Source organism: Uloborus diversus, chromosome 9, assembly GCF_026930045.1.
Source record: "Uloborus diversus isolate 005 chromosome 9, Udiv.v.3.1, whole genome shotgun sequence".
Lineage (NCBI taxonomy): Eukaryota > Metazoa > Arthropoda > Arachnida > Araneae > Uloboridae > Uloborus > Uloborus diversus.
In genome coordinates, this window is record NC_072739.1 from 53,933,489 (window position 1) to 53,954,455 (window position 20,967).

Here is a 20,967-nt window from a genome sequence, read left to right on the forward strand (position 1 = left end):
TAAAATTATTGAAAACATACTTGAGAAACAAAACTTGCGAAGAGCATTTGAATGGACAAGCAATGACTTACATCCATGATCGAATTCATATTAGTGAAGATGAAGTTCTGAACGAGCTAGCACAAAAGTCACGGAGATTACAGATTTCTTTGTAACCACCGAATGGTATTTGCAACTAGTTTCCTTTGTCCTCGTAAAGGTTCATTTTTAATCTCAATGACCAAAAAGTCCATTTAAAAAAAATTCATATTTGTATTTTGCCTATTTTCCTTTGCACTTTTATTTTATTTTTTACATTTACATTTAACGCTTTTTTTTAATATTATACCATTTTATCTTTTCATATATTTATATCACTCTAATGAATTATTTCACTTGAATTTAATATTGCATTGAATATCATAATTTGTTTACACTTCTCGTTTTAGAAGTAATTCTATTAGGGTTGTTGTTAATTTGTTTGCCTTCGACAGAAAGGACCAATTTGCTAATGAGCAGAGATAAAAATGTTGTTTACATACAAATAAACAGGAGTTGGATATTCATATAAAGGACGGTGCGCCACTTAGCGCCGTTGGTGACGCCACACCCTCTTTTGATTTATTAGTCACAGCCAACTGTAGATAATTGATATAAGGAATTTATTCCGTTAGCAACCAGTCCAACCGTTTATCTGTGTCTGAAAACAAGGCTAACAAGGAATCTTTACGACTGTAATGACTATAGGTCTTAGGGTTATTGTTTATGTCAAACTAACGTTTGAATTCTTTCATGAAATCTATGGTAGTCGCCAAGCTATTGTAGTCATAGGTGGCATTAGAAACAACTTTTGCCATTGTTTCCAAATCAGCCGTCACACTGCTGGAAAATACTTCCACCGCTTTCTTTACATTTATTTTTTCTAAACTGTTTGGAAACAAATGTTTAAAGCACAAAAAACGAACTGGTTTTGCAACTTTCTTGTGTTGCAATCGATACAGAGTCTTTTGAGAGAGTCGCACTTATTGTTCTGCCTTTATCTTGTTTTTTTAAACATTAAAACTGAGATCTGACATTTTTAATGATGTGGTAAGGATAAAAATGTAGAAAAGTGGTCTACGAGGGGGTGTGAAAACAAGGCCAACAAAGAATCTTTACGACTGTAATGACTATAGGCCTTAGTGTTATTGTGTATGTCAAACCAACGTTTGAATTCTTTCATGAAATCAATGGTGTAAACACTTCAACTTTTTTTGTTATTTTACATTGCATTATTAAAGAACACAGTACATTGAAATTTAGAGAAAAAAAATATTGATTTAATTAGTTTTATAACACTTTCTTTTCTTTTTGTATTTATGACCACCTTACCCCATGGGATGGGGGAAAGTGGTCATGGCATGGGGTAAAGTGGTCATAGTTAAAAATAAATGCAAAACCATATTAAATAACCTTAATATTTGTATATTTCAGTTATTTTTATGGTTACAAGTATATGCACTAATATATGTGTGTATTCACGAGTATATACGTGTCGTGTAAACATGAGTAATCACGTTCATATATGAGTAGATACCGTGCATACCTGAGTATATGCGTGTATAGTAGACGTATATACATATATATGTACAAGTGTACAGTGGGTACATACATAAGTGTACATAAATGTATATACGGGTATACACGAGTTGATTCGTGGATGCATCCAACGCATGTTTGTACGTGTCTACTCACGTATATACATGTATTATGGAAGCACGAGTATATACGTACATTTATGTGTATGCGCCAGTACATATATGTATTCACGAGTATATACGCTTATATACATGTATGCCTACAGAGTGAATCCAAGCTCTTGCGCAAAAATCTAAGGGGTGTGAGAGGTGACGATAAAAAGCAAAGAATAGTAAGGAGCTTATGGTCGCTGACGCGCTATATGCACACGAAGCCAGAAACTGATGGATGCAAAACAGGTCAAATTTTTTACACAAAGATGACTTTACTCAAAACTTTAGTTTTTAAGAAATATTTAGAGCACTTGTTAAAAGTTGCGGCCCTTAGTATTTCTAATACACGCATCGGAACCAAGGCGCAGCGACGGATGAAAGTTTTTCAAAAGTCGCGTTATTAAAACAGAAAGTGCTTTGTGATTGCGACGCATGTATTACAGCTGCAGGCCGCAAATTTCTTCAATCACTTTAAAACTTTCTTACGGCCTAAAATGCTGTGCAAAATTGTCTTAGTGTAACAAATTTGTGACCTGTTTTGCATCCATCCGTCTTTGGCTTTGCGCGTCAGCATTGTATTTGTGACCATATGTTTCTTATGATTCTTGCTTCTTATACTAACCTCTTACACCTTTTAAAAATTTTCCCAAGAGTTTAAACTCACCCTGTATACTTGTATGTCATATGCTTGTATGCAAGTGTCTACTCGAGTACGTACGTGTATATACGTGTCTACTTGAGTATATAAGTGTTCGTATACATACGAGTAAAAAGCAAGTATATACGTGTATAATCGAATGTATATCTGCATAGATAAAAAATACCCATATCGCAGATACCCATATAAGTATTTATTGGTGCATTTATGTGAATACGTTTATAAACGCGCCTACACGAGTATATGCGTATGCATACGTATATACTCGTATATTTAACCCCATTTACTGTAAAAACAATACATATTAAGTGAAATTAATATTTAATTTATATCTGCCTTAGACATAACTATTAAGTGACATTAGAAGAGCAATATTCGTTAAGCCCAATATTATGACCACTTTACCCCATCTTACTGAAATTGTTCTAAAAAACTATCTAAAATATATTCAGCTAACTGCTAATGAGTAAGTGATCTTAAGACATGTAGGAAGCTTCCTGTGCCATCAATCTGTTCATAATTCTAACAAACAAAATTTCCCAAAGAAGTTAAAAGAGGTGTTTAGATTTTTAAAATTTTCATATTTACACAAAATATGTTTTTTAACCAAATAAAATTTTGCCAGTTTTGAAATTTTGTATTCAAAATGTAGTTTCTAACTCACCGAACCTAAAATAAAATTTTCACATTCATTCGAACATTTATTGCCAAGCTATAGTCATTTATTTGACGTATGACCACTTTACCCCATTGACCACTTTCCCCCACCAGACCCTATAATCTATTTTTCTCACACATTAAGGTGAAGTCACTTTGCAATACTATATTTCTGCAGGCTTAACCAAAAGAAAATGATTTTGTGGAAAACTATACCTTATTTCTGCTTCTTTTTTACCACTGTCTTGAATGCAACCACTTGGAATTTTCTAAGTAGGAAGAGAAAATAAAATGAAGCTGCCCAGAATGAACAAATTAAAGAACACAAATTTAAAAAAAAAGAAAAATTAAAGAAAAAATCTTTAAATGGGAAAGAAATTTGATTTAAAACTCTTTTTTTTTTTCAAAAACAAGTAGCATCCAACCTTTTTTTAACCTTAAATTAAGATGATTCTCATGAAGCAAAATATATACAAAATTTCAAAATGTTTCAAAATTTTCAAAAAATGTCAAATAACAATTTAAAAAAAAAAAAAAAAATACGAAGGATTTTTCACAATGCACTCAAAAGGACAAAATAACTTTTCTGGAACAGAATGTACAATTTAAGTACTCCTGTAGTTTTCAATCATTTCAAAAAAAAAAGACACTACAAATGAAGAAAAGTGTGGTTCAAGTCATTTCAAAGCAAACTTTCCCAGAAAATGTTGCATGTTTCAACACTCAAACATGTAATGCAAACGTGATTGAAAGCTAGATAATAAGAAATTCTCTACTTGACTTGAGCAGCACTTTCCTTCCGCTGTGGTGTCCCTTGGAATAATTAAAAACTACAGCAATACTAAATTGTCCATTCTGCCCCAGAAAAGTTATTTTGTCCTCTTGATTGAATTGTGTAAAGTCCTTAGTACTCCAAAAAATATTCTATTATTTTATTCTTTTTAGCGTAGATATATTTCAGAAATAGTATGATGTTATGATCATGAAACTTCACCTTATTTTTTCATATAAGTGCTGCTCCATACTAAAAGAAAAAATATATACATGCCTAAAACTTTAAGCAATGGCACTAAAACTTAATCCTTGTTCCACTCTAGGATTTATTTGTGAGACCACTTAGATGCAATTAGAACCATTTAAATGTTCAAGGTTTCTTAAACTAATTTATAGTTCACAACATACAAGTTACTTGTGATAAAGATCCTAATTTGTCTTTTTACTCATCCCCGTTATCGACTATTGGCATAGTGAGAATAAAAATCATAAGAGAGCAATGATAGTGAATATAGTTCAAGCTTGTTCCAGAATCATCGGCCTTGATTCAAAATTTTCATTATGATTACTATTAATATTGCTGTTGTAAGGCAACAAATTTTTGTAACAATGAATTTTATATTTAACCATTGAATGGGGAAATTACACGCAATTTACTATTTTTCATCCTAACCAAACTAATAATTTTATTTTCGAATTAAATTTTTTAGCGTTAGCTTGTACCTTGAGATTAAACAAATCATTTAGTAAAATCCCAAAGTGGTCTAGTTGCTGAGATGTAGCAATAGCAGACCTCAGAATTTCCATAACAAACATGCCAATATCAATAAGAGTGATTTGTTGTTGTTTTTGTCCTGTGCCAGCTAGGCTGACAGTTTGGGGGGTGCACCGCTTCACTTTTAAAACTGTACCGTAATTTGGTATGAAGTCCGACTTCTACAGTACACACGTGCCATAAGGACCCGTTTATAGGGTAGGCAACCATTTACAGCATAACAACACATTCACACAAAGAAAGGACAAATACAGGAGAAAGTACATCCATGCCCGAGCCAGGATTTGAACCCGGACCTTCCTGTCGCTGTCAGAATTCTTTGAGCATTAGACAAGGCAGGCGACATAAGAGTGATTTAAAATATGGAAAAGGAGGGGGGAAAATAAAAACCAAGAAGTGTTTTTATCATTACTTGCCAAGGGCACCTATATGGGGGGGGGGCAAGAGGGGGGGGCTCAAGCCCTCCTTTAGAAATTAGAACTTCCTTGCTTTTAGTACTCTTTTCTTTGCAAAAATGAAAAAACATTTCTTCTCTAGCCGTTAATGAATAAGTTGTTAAAAACGTCAAATTTCAATAACTCTAATCTGAACTAAAATCAGTTTCCTTGGGGAAAATATTCTCCTAAACCATGAGGAAAAGATCTGAGCTCCCCCTCCCCCTTACAATTTTGCATATGGGCGCCCTTGTTACTTGCTGCTTATTTCATTAATGCGAAGTTTGCATGCGTTTTCAAGAAACCATTCCTGGATGCTTGGTTTTAAACTTGTGACAGCCTGACTATTCACAGTTTTTGATTTGTAAAGTATAAACAAGCAACGTGCCACACAGAAATGCTTTACAGGCTGCATGCCGGCCACGGGCGGTAGGTTGGGAACCACTGACATAATTTATAAGCAATATTCACATAAGTGAAAATTGTAGAAAATGCAATATCTGCTTACATAAACACTCATTTATCCTCCTGAGTCCCAAAACAAGAAAGATATGATTTTTTTTTCATGCATTAAAAATGACATTTTCAAGAAAAAAAAATCAAAGTTTTATATTTTGCAAGGAGGCATATCCATTTAAATGTGATTTTAATATATTTCCTAGCAAAATATAAAAATGGAATTAATTTGATAGACGTTGAGGATGCAAAGAGAACATAAATATGAGAAACTTGCATTGAAGCATGTGCTCAAAAATCCTTAGTATCATTCTGAATAGGAGATACCTTGACAAATGACAAAGTGCAGTATAATTCCAGATGAATCTATTTCAAAAAATTCAAACCAACAGGATTTGGTTAGCATGGATCATACAGCTTTGATTATTTTATGCTAGTCAAGTTCTGAGATTTTATAATCATGACTACCAGATAGGTCTACAGGATGAAACAACATTAATATGGCAGAAAAATTAAAATTACAGACATTAACTTTAATTTAAACATTTATCATATTTTTCCTTGAAAAAAATCATAGACTAGATTCATTTCAGCTAAATATTTCCTAGAGTGAAGATTTTAGAAAACCCAGTATTATAGTAAGACAAAAATATAAACAGGGTTGTCACTCAACTTTGGGAAAAAAGTTCCTTGTGTTTTCCCTGTATGAAAATGAAACATTTCAAATGAGCAAACACTGATGTTTGAAAAAGAACATTAATATTTTGATAAGTTCACCACGGGGAATAAAATTGAAACAAAAAATAAATAAATAAGGGGAAATAAATAAAAATTCATAATAACTGAAATAATAGCATGGTGATTGAATACATTTAACTTTTTATGCAAGTTTTTTTTTTTAAAGCCTTCTCTTAACCATTCATTACTTGGACCTAAAAGTGTAGAAGTTAAGCAGAACAATGAATATTGATAACTATTTCATACACTCTGAATTAAATTATCATGAAATTCAAGATACATGTAAAATAAAAATTAAAAAAACCTGTTTTTATGATCAATATTTTAATATTTATTTTAAGAAAAAAAGCGAAATAATCATTTTTTATTTTATTTCTGAACTTCATTAATATTATCATTATTATTCTTATTAGTATTTATATATTATTTTTTGGTAGTTTATATATTTGGGCATTTAATTTTGCAATATATATATATATATATATATATATATATATTGGGTGAGTGCAAAAATTCGTGCGGAGTTGCAATAGATGGCGTTAGAACGGGCGTAACGTGTTGTCATTAATGCCACTATCTACGTAAGTCAGATCGTTGGAAAGGTGACGTGTGCAGCTTTCATTCCAATCAAAATAATTTGTGCAGATACAAACTGCTTCGAGAAAGATTACTTTTAAAATGAGTGTTGATAAAGTGCATTTACTGCATGTTATGCTTTATGAGTTTCGGAATGGAATATACGTTGCAGCAGCCGTAAAAAACATTCAAGACGTTTATCAAGATCAAGCACCAGCTAAATGAACTGTGGAAAAATGGTTTGCAAAATTTCGTTGCAGAGACTTTAAGCTGGAAGACGAGCCACACTCAGGTCGACCCTCCGGCATTGATGACGACGCTTTGCGTTCTTTAATTCAGATTACTCCGCGAATTTCAACAGAGAAAGTTGCTACAGCACTTAACGTTGACCGATCAACCGCTTTTCGGCGTTTAAAAAAAATCGGATTCGATTTAAAGCTCGATATATGGGTGCTCCATTTGTTGACCGAGAGCAACAAAATCCAGCGAATTTTTGCTGCCGTATCTTTACTCGAGCGGCTCAAAAACGAGCCGTTTTTGGATCGATTAGTGACGGGCGATGAAAAATGGGTCCTGTACATCAACGTTCAGTACAAACGCACATGGAAACAGGCAGGTGAACATGGTGACGCAATGACAAATGCCAGTTTGCAGCCAATGAAGGTGATGCTCTGTGTTTGGTGGGATTGTAAGGGTATAATTTATTTTGAGTTTCTCCCCGCCGGCCAAACGATTGATTCAAACAAGTACTGTCATCAATCAACTAATCTGAACCGAGAAATAAAACAGAAACGTCCGAGTTTGTCAAATCGCAAAGGCATAGTCTTTCATGAAGATAACGCTAGACCACACGTTTCAAGACAGACGCTACGCAAACTGAACAGCCTGAAATGGGATGTCCTAACTCATCCACCGTATTCTCCTGATATCACACCATCGGATTATCACTTATTCTGGTCATTGCAAAATCATTTTAATGAAATAAAACTTGACTCTTTGAGTGCCTTACAAAACGTCGTGTCTTCGTTCTTCGAATCAAAACCACGCAGTTTTTATGATCGGGGCATCCGTATGCTGCCAGAACGTTGGAAGAAGATTATAGACAACGATGGAGAATATATCATTGATTGAATAAAGAGTTTTGCTTGCCTAATCACTGTATGACTTTCTTTCACAGACTCCGCACAAACTTTTGCACTCACCCAATATATATATATATATATATATATATATATATATATATGTGTGTATATATATATATATTCCCTGGGTTTTTATTATTATTATTATTATTATTTTTGAATTCCCTGTGCTTTCCCTGTTTCTTCAGATTTCCTTGTGGCGTGGCAATCCTGATAAAGTACCTGCACACATAGCTCAAAACTATTTGCAGGAATAAAAATCAAAATGCAGTGGGTAGGTAAAATTTTTAGGAAGAAACTACCTTTTGCTTTCAATCATGTATTCGTGAAAGCAATAATGAACATTCTTCATTTGTTTATCTTCAAATTTTGAAGATAATCAGTGTTTAATATGGGTACGAATTAACAACTTTCAGCCAATACACATATCTACAACAAATGTATCTGCACAGCATCAAATGTATTTGCGCACGGCGTGCCTCTTTATTATCTAGCTATGCCCAGTATAAAAATTTGAGAGTTCCCTTAAATCATTCATGTAGAAATTGAAATGTGATATTTTAATTAAATAAGTTTTTAACATATTTAGTTATGCATGAAGCAACTAAATACTTAGTATTTAAATCTTAATTATAACAGAAAAGTATGCATTATTCTAAGCCATAGAGGTGTAGGTGCTTTAAGGGTTCAAACACACCCTGGCATTCAATACAAAGTTTTCATCTCTGTTTAAAACAATAGTGTTGCTTATTTTTTAACACTGGCAAAATGTTTGTTCATTTTAAAAGGAATAATTTTTATCAAAGACATGTCATGAAGATGAAAATCATGATATTCAAGAGCAAATGATGAAATAAATCAATTTTATAATTTTGGTGAACAAAAACAAAAGAACCTAGTCCAATAACAATTCCTGAGTAATAACTTGATATTGTTTATGCATAAAACTAAAAATACAAGAGTATATTTTTAAAATGCATGATGCAGAAAATATTCTCTCACCTCGTTCTTATATAAATATATCAACCTCATCACTAAATTGAACATAAATAAAAATTTAAGTTTCAGTTACAAAAAAAAAAAAAAAAAAAAAAAAAAACCCTTACTAAGTATTTTTGCACACATTTAAATTTTTGAAAAGCAATGTTCAGATACAAATAATTGTAGCTCACCTTTGTACTACTTTGTGTTTCAGTTTCTGTTTTTGATGTTGTAGGATGATTGTGTTTTGAAGAATATTCTTTGGGTTTTTTCAATTCTTTCACTAAATTTGAATTATTATGCTCCAGTGTGACTATTTTAGCTTTCTTTTGATCTAGTTCGAACAAAAGGGCTTCATTCTTTTCTTTCATAGCTTTAATTTCTAACCTGAATTCTTTTGTTATCATTTGACGCTGTTGTTGGAATTCATTTTCTTTTTGCTCAATTTTATTTTGCAATTCAGCAACCTGTTGTTTTAATGCAGAATATTCTTTAAATATGGAATCTTTTTCATTCGTAACATCAGTTAATTTTTCTTGCAACTGCTGTATGCTAATTTCAGTTACACTACTGTTTTTTCCTGTTAACTTTGCTTTTAAGTGTTCAATTTCTTCTGATTTAGCTTGAAGTTGTTGTTTATCAAGCTCATGACTTTTTTTTCTCTGGTCAAATTTTCGCTTGAGTGAGTCTAGCAAGGAATTGTACTTCATTTGTGTAGCAAACATTTCCCGCTTATTGTGCTCAATCTTATTTTTAAGTTCTTGGTTAGATGAAATTTGGGTATTTAATTGAAGCTCCAAATCCTGTATTTGCTTTTCTTGATTTGCTTTCAATGTGAATACTTCATTTTCATTCACATTTTCAAGCTGTTGTATTTTTTGCGTCAATTCCTTGTTTTTTTCAAGGTATGACGAAACCTGAGTATTTGTTTGAAGTTCTAAATCTTTTATCTGTTTTTCGTGCTCTGCTTTCAATGCAATTAACGTATCTTCATGGAATCTTTCGAACTCTTGCATTTTTTGAGTCAATTCCTTGTTTCTTTCAAGGTATGATGAAACCTGTGTATTTGTTAGAAGTTCCAAATCCTTTATCTGTTTTTCGTGTTCTGCTTTCAATGCCAATACAGTCGCCTCATTGAATTTTTTAAGCTCCTCTACTTTTTGGGAAAATTCTTTATTTCTTTCATTTTCTTGTTTTAAGTGTTTTTCATTCAGTGCAGCTATTTTCGTTTCCATTTCTTCAAACAATTTATTTTCTTGATTAGCCATTTCCTGCTCATACTTATCTTCTAAATCCTTGACAAGCAATTCAGTTTTAGTATTCCAATCCGCTTCTCTAGCCTCATACATTGCTTCTAGATCAGCAACATTCTTGGCATAGGTTTCAGAATTCAGCAATCTCTCCTCAACAACTTTTGTCATCTCATTCAGCTCATCAAAAGTAACTTGTCTTTCCAAACTAGTAAAGAACCGCAGTTCATTAAGTTCATTCTCTATCTTTCCCGTATGCTCTGAGCTATGAAATAAAGAAAAAGCAAAGAAATTAAAAGCAGTGAACATGCTTGCACAATAAGTATCTCATTTGCCTAGTCAATTTCCAAAAGTAACATCTTTACACATTATTGTTGTTAAAATATCTAGTCAATACAGGGAATTTCAATAACTCAACAGGAAAACATGTTAAGTGGGAGTCAGCTTACGATGTTCAAAATTTTAATTTAGTCTCAGTTATATATACCCCATATATGTACAAATTAACATATTGAATAACAGTATTATCATGGAGCTGAAAAACAGATAAATTAATGTCATTAAAAAATAAAAAATTGCAAAATGAAAGTTTTGCATACTTGCCAACCTTCAAAGAAAAAAAAAACAGGAGATTCCACTAGAGGTATATAGGGATTCACCAACGACATATTTTCGCAACAGAATTATTAATTTATGCTTTCAAATAACATAAATACTAAATTTAAAGTGAAATGGGGATTTTTTGCAGATGTGGGCTAATTGGTAGTAGCAAGAAAAATATACTGCAAAGGAAAAACCAATTGAGGATCAAATTTGCTTAAAGTTTTGTGCATTCCACAGTCTCTACCAAAAAAGTAGCATAAACAAAAATTTAATTAATAAAATCCAAAAAAAAAATCAATATATAATGAAAATAAAATATGAAAAAAATAGGTATAGGGTAGCATATGTTGAAATAACTTCAAACTTTCAAAATAATTAAAATATTTTCAAGGTACAAAACAATTGAAATCTGCTGTAATTTTCCGCAAAGCATGTGCTTTGTTCAACATACAATGCGGGAAGCTTGCAAAAAAATTTTTTTTTACTAAATGAGTTATTAATTGGAAGAATTCTTATTCCCCGACATTGGTTGATGACTAGAAAAGGGCACCAACTATTGAGAAGAAAGTGAAACCTTTTTGATGATTGACTGAAAAAAACAGCAAAAACGGGAGAAAATCGTAAAAAACGGGACACCCCCGTTAAAAGTAGAGTTGTCAAGTATGAGTTTTGCAAATGTTGTGTTTTAATAATTTTAATTTTATCATTTATAAATCAGTGTGTTCTTTGTTAAAAATTTCCTGGTGGATGGATCGAATTTGTACATAGCATTTGTAAAAATAGTTTAATACTATACCGTAGCTTTAACGGAACAGGTGGAAAAAGTGTATTACCACAAGGAAAAATACATACATGATAATAATGCTTAAGAAGGACAAATTTGTAAATTTAATGATTATATATCCACACTAACATCTTACACTTACATTGATTGGTACTTTTCATAAAATTCACATGCACATTTTTCTGATGCTTTGCTTTTTACATTTACCTGCTGAAACAAAAATGCAGAATTTAGCATAGTATAAAAAATAAAAGTGCATATAAAAATAAACCAGCATAAATGTTGCCAAGCTGCAAAAAACAAAAACAAGTAAAATATAAGTGTTACAAAAAAAAAAATGTTTGCAAAAAGAAAAAAAAATAGAATGCAAGTTTTAGAAAGCTAAAAAACTAAATTGAATTCTGACATTTGAGTTCAAATTTGGTTTTTCACAATCACGACTTGTGACAGGGCACTACTTATTCAAGTTATTGTTTCTAGAAATAGCTCTTTTTTCCCCAAGCACGCTCTTCCTCCTTGGTGATGACGTGTGTATAGGTGTGCATAGGTATGTGTGTAGCAGGGCTAGAAAAATCTCTAAAATTTTACATGCCCTGCCGGGCATGTTTGTCTAAAAGATACATGCCCAATTTTCCTTATTGTATATCAACAAAAGCATTTGAATTTGTCGCACAGCACTAATCAGATGAATTATTTTTGCATAAATCAAAAAAAAAAAAAAAATACTTTGAATAAATAGAGTACATAAGAAGTCGTTAAATTTAACAAAATTTAAATTATAAAACGGGAAGGATTGCTTCTAGGCTAACCGTAAACAGCAAACCATCTTAGCAGTAAGGCTCGAAATAAATTTTGAGCTTCAAGTAAGGATACGGTAATTTTTCAATAAAATCCGAAATAATAAAGTTTTAGGAAAGAATATTTGATCAAAAAATTACATGCCAAGCCAGGCATGTAAAGGTAAAAGATTCATGCCCAATCGGAATTTTTACATGCCCCGGGATGGGCAGTATAATTTTCTAGGTGTGTAGGGGTGTATGTATGTGTGTAAGGCCATCTGTGTGTAGGCATGTGGTGTAGGAGCCTGTCTGTGTACGTGTGTAGGATATGGACTCCATGTCACAGGGGGCGATTATTTTGGTGGACGGCGCTAGAGGAGCAGGGGGTGGATGGTGGTGCTGCAGACGCCAAAGACCAATCTGAAAAAGGAACCTGAACGTCAAGGAGGGTCAAGTGAAAACAATAAGTAATTGTGATTGCTCAAAAAGAATGAAAAAATAAAATAAAAGGCAACCAATTGATCAAACGCCAGCTTTCCAAGCAATCATGAATTGAAGAGTTGCTAAAATTATGGATTTTTCCAATTATTCATGATGCTTAAAACTCAGGTAAGCAAATCGAGGTGTGAAACTAGGTATAAATTCAAAAGCTGAATAAAAATGGATATTACAAACAAAGTTATATAAAATAAAGCCAGATAGATGTGAAACTGTTAAAATTTTTTAACAACAGCTGATCTCTTCATAGTCCCACTCTGAAAATTTTTGGATGTATTCATGTAAACACATTAAAAAACTTTGTTTTTTCCAAAATTTTCAAAGAACAATACCTTAAAAAATGTTAATTTAAAACTTAAAAATTTTGCAATTTTTTTTCAAACAGTTTTTAAGTTGCACATAAATTAAAATATATACCCCCTTAAAATGAACTACAGTCAACCCTCGATAACTCAAACTTGGATAACTCGAAATTTTTGATATCTCGAATTTTTTTTATTTCCCTTCATACTTCTTATATTGTCAATGTTAAAATTACCTTGTTTAGTCAAAACTTTTAGTTTTAAGCCCTCGATAACTCGAAATGTTTTGCTATCTTACTAGGCTTTCATTTCCGTTTTTCTTGTTCCAAAATGTGTCTTGTTGTGTGCAAACCTGTTTCTATTCTATTCTATGGCGTTCCGAATTTTCAACATTCCTCTCCTTTTGTCATTTCACCCTCTTCCGCCCCCCCCCTTCTTCTGACTTTTTAAAGTCACATACCTGCAGGAGAGGAGCTGTGCAATGCTGGAGGGAGGGGAGTAAGGGGGATAGCTGCTTCTTGTTACAGTTCTGCTAGACCCTCATTCTGTTCTATCTTCACATCGCATACAGTGGTAGAAAGGAATCATTTCAGATACCTTTCAAAACAGTCCACTTACGCATAGTTAGCTATGGCATATGAAAGAAACGACTTATTGAAGAAGTGGAAAAAGGTTCCAGAAAGAAAAACGAAATCGCAAAAGAGTTTGGAATTCCAAGCAGTACCTTATCGACCATATTGAAAAACAAAGAGGCTATTCTGGAAAAGTGTGATGACGGCTTTGAGAAACGAAAGAGAATTTGAGTTAGTGAGTTTCATGATATGGAAAAATGTCTGATGATTTGGATAACGCAATGCAGAGCACAAGACATCCCTCTGAATGGAAATTTGATAAAAGAGAAAGCCGAAGCATTTGCTAAGGAATTGGGCCATTTAAATTTCAAAGAAAGCAATGGATGGTTCGAGAATTTTAAAAACCGAAACAACATTACATTTCTTAAGGTATGCGGCGAAAGTGCAAGCATTGATGAGGAAGTCTGCGTGGAATTTAAAGAAAAACTACATTTTATCCTGCAAAATTATGATGAAAAAATGTGTTTAATGCTGACGAAACCAGACTTTTTTTTTTTTAAATGCACTCCGGATAAAACCATGGCTATAAAAGGAGAAGCCTGCAAAGGAGGCAAGAGAAGTAAAGAAAGATTGACTTTGCTGCTTTGTGCCAACATAGATGGAACTGAAAAACTACCGCCTCTAATGGTTGGAAAATCAGCTAAACCAAGCTGTTTTTCAGGCGTGAAATCCTTTCCTTTTGCTTACAATTCTAACTGTAGGGCTTGGATGACTTAATTGGAGAATTAGAAAGGAAGATGAAAAGAGAAAAATGTAAAATTGTACTGTTCATTGATAACTGCAAAGCCCACAACATAATTCCAAAATTGGATTACGTAAAGGTTGAGTTTCTTCCACCGAACACGATATCGAAATTACAACCCCTTGATCAAGAGATCATTCACAGCTTTAAGATCAAATATCGCCATCAAGTTGTGAAAAAACTTTTGACTGAAATTGAAGAAGGAGTCAAGCCTTCTGGAGTGACCATAGAAGCCATGCGAATGACTGACAAAGCTTGGAATAGTGTAACTTCCTCAACCATCAGAAATTGCTTTAAGAAAGCTGGATTCTTAAAAAATGAAGAGGTTGTCCACGTATGCGACATAAATGATGAAACTGAAATGAGTGTGTCAAGAACAGATTGGGGACGACTTTCCGAACGTTTGGATTTAAATGAAGTGCAATTCCAAGACTTCCTAAACGTTGATGAAGAAGTTGCAGTATGTGGTCGATGGGAAGACCACGAAATTCTTTCTCAAATAACCGCTGGCGATCCAATTTCCGAAGAGGATGAAGAAGAAGAGATCTGCGTTCCTCAAAAAAAAAAAAAAAACCTACAAACAAAGAAGCCCTATCCGCTACTGATGTGCTACGAAGATTCATCGAATCCCGTCCACATATGACAGAAGAGACTTTTAAAGTGCTTTCTCATTCAGAAATTGTAGTGGAATCTGAAAAAGACTTGAATTTGAAGCAAACCAGTATCGATTCTTTTTTTAAATGGATTCAATGTATCAGTAAGTGTTTTGTGAATAATATATGCATTTATTTACAAAGAGCCATGTATTTTTTGCATTTTATCCACCATCCCCCAGCTACCCAAGGATTTTTGATAACTCAAATTTTTTTTATGCTCCCTTCAAATTCGAGATATCAAGGTTTGACTGTATTATTAACCCATTCCATAATCAGCCCGAAACCCCTTAACGCGCATGCCGCAGATAACGAACGGAGTTGCTTTTTGCTACGTTGTAATAGCGCTTTTCTCCCCATTTTGCTCTCGGGAATTTAATGTTGTTTTTGCTGTTCAGCTTGCATTCAAAAATCGCTTCGCTTTATTAGTTTTTTGGCACTGAATTAAATAGTGCAATAAAATACAAGGTTGTTAATATATGCTGAAATATTCATTAAATACACATTACATAACGGGAAAATAATAAACAATAGAGGATGGGACGAAAAGCAATTATTTTTATAACACTAATTATTTTATTGATTTATTTTTCTTTTTGCTTTTATCTCAGTATATGATTCTTTTCTTTTTATACACTTAAGAAATCAAAACTTTTAAATGTAAGATGATCTACCTTTCAAAAGGGCTCAACAAAACATTCTTCAAACAATTGACTGATCGATCCAACCTGCAAGCAAGGCAAGGGGTTTGAATGGGCAAAAACGCTTCAACTGTGGGAATGATTTTCTAAGTGGATTAAAAGTATTCTTCGGTGCCTTTTGATACATTGTGACCCTTCAAAACGACCAATAAACACAGAGACATCTCTTTGCTTTTCGGTTCTTTTATCGTAATTGCGATGACTTTTAAATCCCTTCTGAGTGTCCAGATATCAGTTGCTCAAGCGTGGGAAGTATTTTAAAGATAAATGATTACAAAAGATCAAAACTTGTGGCTAATCCCCTATTTCCCTGAAGGATACTTTTGTGCATGCAACTAAAAGCCCCCAGCTGAGAGAGGAATAACAGAGACTGCCTGGGTGGATTCCCTAAGGAGATGTCCCCCTTGGTGTCTTGCGGTCAACCCTTCCACATTATTTTCTTACAACAAAACAGTTTGAATCAGAGAGGAATTTCAAAGCAAGCTTTACTGCTTGTGTTTGAGAACATGTCTTCAGAAGAAAAAAAAGAAAATCTTGCTTGAAATCGAGTCGGATTGTTTTTCTTATTTTAAAACATATTTGGATAAATTTTAGTTAGTTTCATAGGATTATTTACTAATTAAGGCAACTTGATTATTGAAAAGAAACCAAATATTTATTTTTATTTTTAAAATCTCATAAATGAAGGTGCAATTAAAACATTGGAGCTATTTTAAAACAATAAATAAAATCTGAAAAAGAAAGGGAGAAAAGGAATGTTTCGTTTCGTATGAGTAAAGCGAAAAGAACTCAAGATATTATAATTTCATTTGTACTGTAGTATATATTTTATGCTTTGCATGGTCAACTATTATGTATAATCAATGCGGTCGTCATAATTTTTGTTTGTGAAATTAAAAATATTCAAAACTGTATCACTAAAAATCCATCAAAGGATGCAGTGAATATAAAAAGTTAAAATTTAAGTTTGAAAATATCACGATTTAAAAATAAATAAATAACAAAAAAAATAATAGTATACAAATAAATAAAAAGCGTAGTAAACACATTATAATTAAAAAAAAACATACTCGTACAAAATTAAGATGTGTAAGATAATTAAAAAAAAAAAGTTGTGTAAAATAAATTATAAAATTTGAGGATTTTGAACAATTTAGTGAAGGTTGCTTGTGTAAGAAGGTGGATTTTTGATAACAAGAAAAAAAAATCTGTTTATTTGCTTTATTCAGGCATAGAAATATTGTTAAATGTGTAAGGAAATATTTCCACACTTGTTCATCAGGAGTTCAAATGCCAGAATGCTAAGAAACAAAGCTTCCACGAAAAGATAAAAATATAATGCCTGATTATTTGAAGCATTATACGTTTCCCACACAGGAGTATTTGAAAGGTTAATATCTTAGTAAAATAAAATAAATTACAACAAGTTTCGTGAAATACTATAAGTTACATACCTTTTGTCTAAGGAAAAGACCTTGATTACCACTCCCCTACAAGCACCAGAACCCAACAGAGAAGCGCAATAACAGGGTTCTGCCCCTGGAAGGATCACTGACACATATTCGGCCGAGGCAAAAACTGCTAGAAACGACACAGGTTCATCGAAGGCAGTTAGGAACCATTTTCTTGCGACGAGCCTGAATCGGCCGGGGCAGTATTAACACAAACTGCGCGGCCGATCTTGTATCGGCCGGGGCAAAGAATGGGTTAAACTCTGTAGCTGCTATCACTAGGGTCGACTTCATGGGGCTTGGGCGACCACAATAATTTGTGTTTGTTTGTGTCATAGTCTAAAGGAAGTGTCGAATTCTTTTGCTCGAAGAATGCTTTATTTGAAGATAAATTTATTTTTGCTTAACAAATGATAATGGGAATTATAATATTTTTCAAAAATTTGTAGGTTTTTAGGAAATTCTAAATATTAATGCAAAGACTATTTAATACACTAAATATGCTCTCGTCCACAACAGTGGCAGAAACAAGCAGAGGATCATCGGGGTGATGACTGTATGAATAAAACGTGAATGATTGCAATTCTCTTTTCAATTTATTAATTATTTTTGAAAATATATTTTTGAAATTTCTTCTTTCATTTATAATGAAATTAGTTTGCAATGCGTATACCTATTACGAGCCCTATTCCTGACCGATTTTATTTGACCGCTTTTCATTGACACCCAAGCATTTCAAGAAATTTTCCCTGCCTAAAACCATAGGTTTGTTCGGGGGGGGGGGGGGGGAAGGGGGGGGGGGTATTCTTCCACATGAGCGTCCCTAAAATGGTAGTCTGTATCCGCCCCTGGTCTGTCTAGGCTTGCATTTTCAGTATTTAAGAGGACTACTATGATAGTGCATCAAATGTGAGGGGGGAGTTTGGTGGACTTCAAAAGTTGATTGTAGATTTACAGCCACAAGCAATGCATATCCACTGCATGGCTTCAGGGCCATATCCTGGGGGTGACATTTGGGAGGAATGCCCAACCTTTTGCAACTGGTGCCCTACATATAATATTAGACACAAAAGAAGGTCAAGTTTTGGGAGGGAAATCCCTGAAGCTGCCTCCCAATAACATCAACAAAGAAACTGAAATTGTGTTTTTAAGAACTTCAATTCCTAAAAATTTTTGGAGGAGAGAACAAAACTCCAGCTATCCTCCTAAAGTCATCGATGGCGTCCAAAATTGCATTTTTAGGCCTTCAAATTTCGAAAACTTTCCTTGAGGATATTCAAAAAATTGATCCCTTCTCCTAACGTTATCAAACATAGATTATAGTAGGATTTTAATTTCAAAAAATTTTAAGGGGAGAGCCTTTGAACCTTGCCTCTTTCTAACATTGCTAAAAGTCAGTTTGTAGATGTCTTTTCTGAACTACAAATTCGAAAAATTTCTAGGAAATGCTCCTAATCCCGTGATTTGAGTGAAGCGAGATTTCAAATTTTTTGGGGACACAACCACTTAATTCATATCACCTAACATCTTTGATGATTGTCTAAAATTGTGGTTTTGGAAATTCAGTACAAAATTACCGGCGCAAAGTCTCTGAACACCATCGTTACCAAAGATGGCCTCAAAATGCGATTTTTAGCACTAATGTTTCAAAACATTTCCATGAGAAAGTACCATGATTGTTACTTTATTGAGAAGAAATTATAGATCTGTCAAGCCCACAGGAATCTGAGGTAAATTTGTTTCAGTAACCCTCCACATCAAATTTCAGTCCTTTCTCAACAACAATAAAGACAATTACTACAATCACAAAGCAGCAATAAATCTGAAACACTAAACCAAACATATTTCAAACACACTCTAAAAGCCGAAAGTTGGAATGGGGTGTCAAATTCTGTCAGCATACTTTAAAAATCAAAATTAACAAAATAATATAAAACAATTGTGGAAATCTCACTTGTGATGAATTGTCCTCAACATTTAATTCACTGGTTTGACATAATACATCCTTTGCCTTCTGGAAGTCTCCTAAATAATAAAAAAGCGATTAAAAACTACAAATTAAATTCCAAATTTCTATAAAATTTATAACAAGCTAAGCAGGGTACAAAAAAACTTCATCATCATGATGTGTCAAGAGTTCACATGCATGCTATACAACCAGCTAATGGGTGCAAACTCACAAAACTACTAATACCTATTAACAACTAAAAGTATTTTAGGCTCCCAAAATTTCAGGCCTGCAGTTTTATAAAACTCAGCCTAAACATAGTCTTTTGTTACGTCAGACAGTATTTAAAACTCATTTCTTAATCCTCATCTGATCACCATTGTGAAAAAAAAAAAAACATATTTTAACAAGAAAAAAATCTGTTCTTTCTAAGGCTACCAATGAAAAGAAAATTGAAGCAGGCAAATTTTAGCAACAGTGCATTGAAAACTGGCAATTTTTCATACAAAGGTTTTTGATGGTCACTTTGGATGAAAATATTGTTCACAAAATTCATTTTTTACACTTTGCAATTGTAACCCATTAAAAACAAGCAATTTGACAATAGAATACGGTTGTTTCCTTAAGTCAAAAGTACTACTTTTAGTCACTAAAATTGATAGAATAAGCAAAAAAAAAAACATAACATGGAGCGAGAAATTTTTTTTATTTTCCCAATACTTAATAATTAATAAATTTTTTTAAACGTTCAATTTTGAAAATAAGGTGTGGTCTTTATGACGTCACAAATGATGTACTTTGGCGCATCTCCACTGGCTTGCTGAATGCTTACCCTTGCTGTCTACCACGTTTCCATGTTATGCTAATCAAGAAGAGAAGTAAATATTGAGCTTTACAATTGCTATCAACCATATCGTAGTCAGTACATGTGAGTAAAGATGCTAATTTAATATTGTACTCTGCATCAATGAATGGCATTTCATCATTTGTGATGTCATGTGCAGAAGCAGAAAAAATAAAATTGAACCGATTAAAATAATTTTTTAAAAAATTAAACTTTGTCAAAATATTTTAAAAATGGTCATATTGTATGTTTCTAAGCATGCTCTTTCAGAAAAAAAATACTTTTAAAATTGCGTAAATGACCCCCATAATGAAGTAAGAGCATTACTTTTGTTCAGAATTAAAGACAGTCCAGGAAAAAATTTTCCCATCGCGTTTTGTCAAGTGTTTGCATGCTACATACACAAAAGCTAAACGCACATAACAACAAAAAGTGCTTTCATATCTCAAAATTACAGCTATCCAGTGTCATGAAAATTGTTGAAAACTTAGTCTAAACATATCAATTTATCTCACAAATCTGCTTCGCCCTGTCAGTCTTTTATTTAAGGGATCCTAGATTCTCAGGATTTGTATCTAGGAAGCTTTCAAAGGTGCGTCTATGCGAAGATGATCGGGTGGGGATGATTTGAAAAATCAGGTCAGTTGAAGTGGAATGACTCTTGTATTGACCCGATGCAATTAAATATTATAAAAACACATTGTAACAAAGCTGTGAATGCTTAAAAGCTGAGTACCTTTTCTATTGCAGCAATGTTTCTGGGAAAACAACCCATTCAAAAGTAAAACTGAATTTTAAAAAAGAAATTGGAACTGTAAGTAAGTTCATCAGTTATTTTTGTGTCCCCCCCAAAAATTGTGAAGCAGGACCCATTGACAAC

At 33.1% G+C, this 20,967-nt stretch overlaps 1 protein-coding gene across 1 annotated transcript in view; it reads right to left on the bottom strand.

Moving 5' to 3' along the window:
* LOC129230219 (uncharacterized) overlaps positions 1-20,967 on the bottom strand; it is a 140,716-nt gene that overhangs the window by 27,658 nt on the left and 92,091 nt on the right. The window contains 5 exon segments of the mRNA XM_054864621.1: positions 3,241-3,293; positions 9,092-10,415; positions 11,680-11,744; positions 18,251-18,343; positions 19,250-19,320. Of these exon segments, the coding sequence (XP_054720596.1) occupies positions 3,241-3,293; positions 9,092-10,415; positions 11,680-11,744; positions 18,251-18,343; positions 19,250-19,320 (1,606 nt within the window).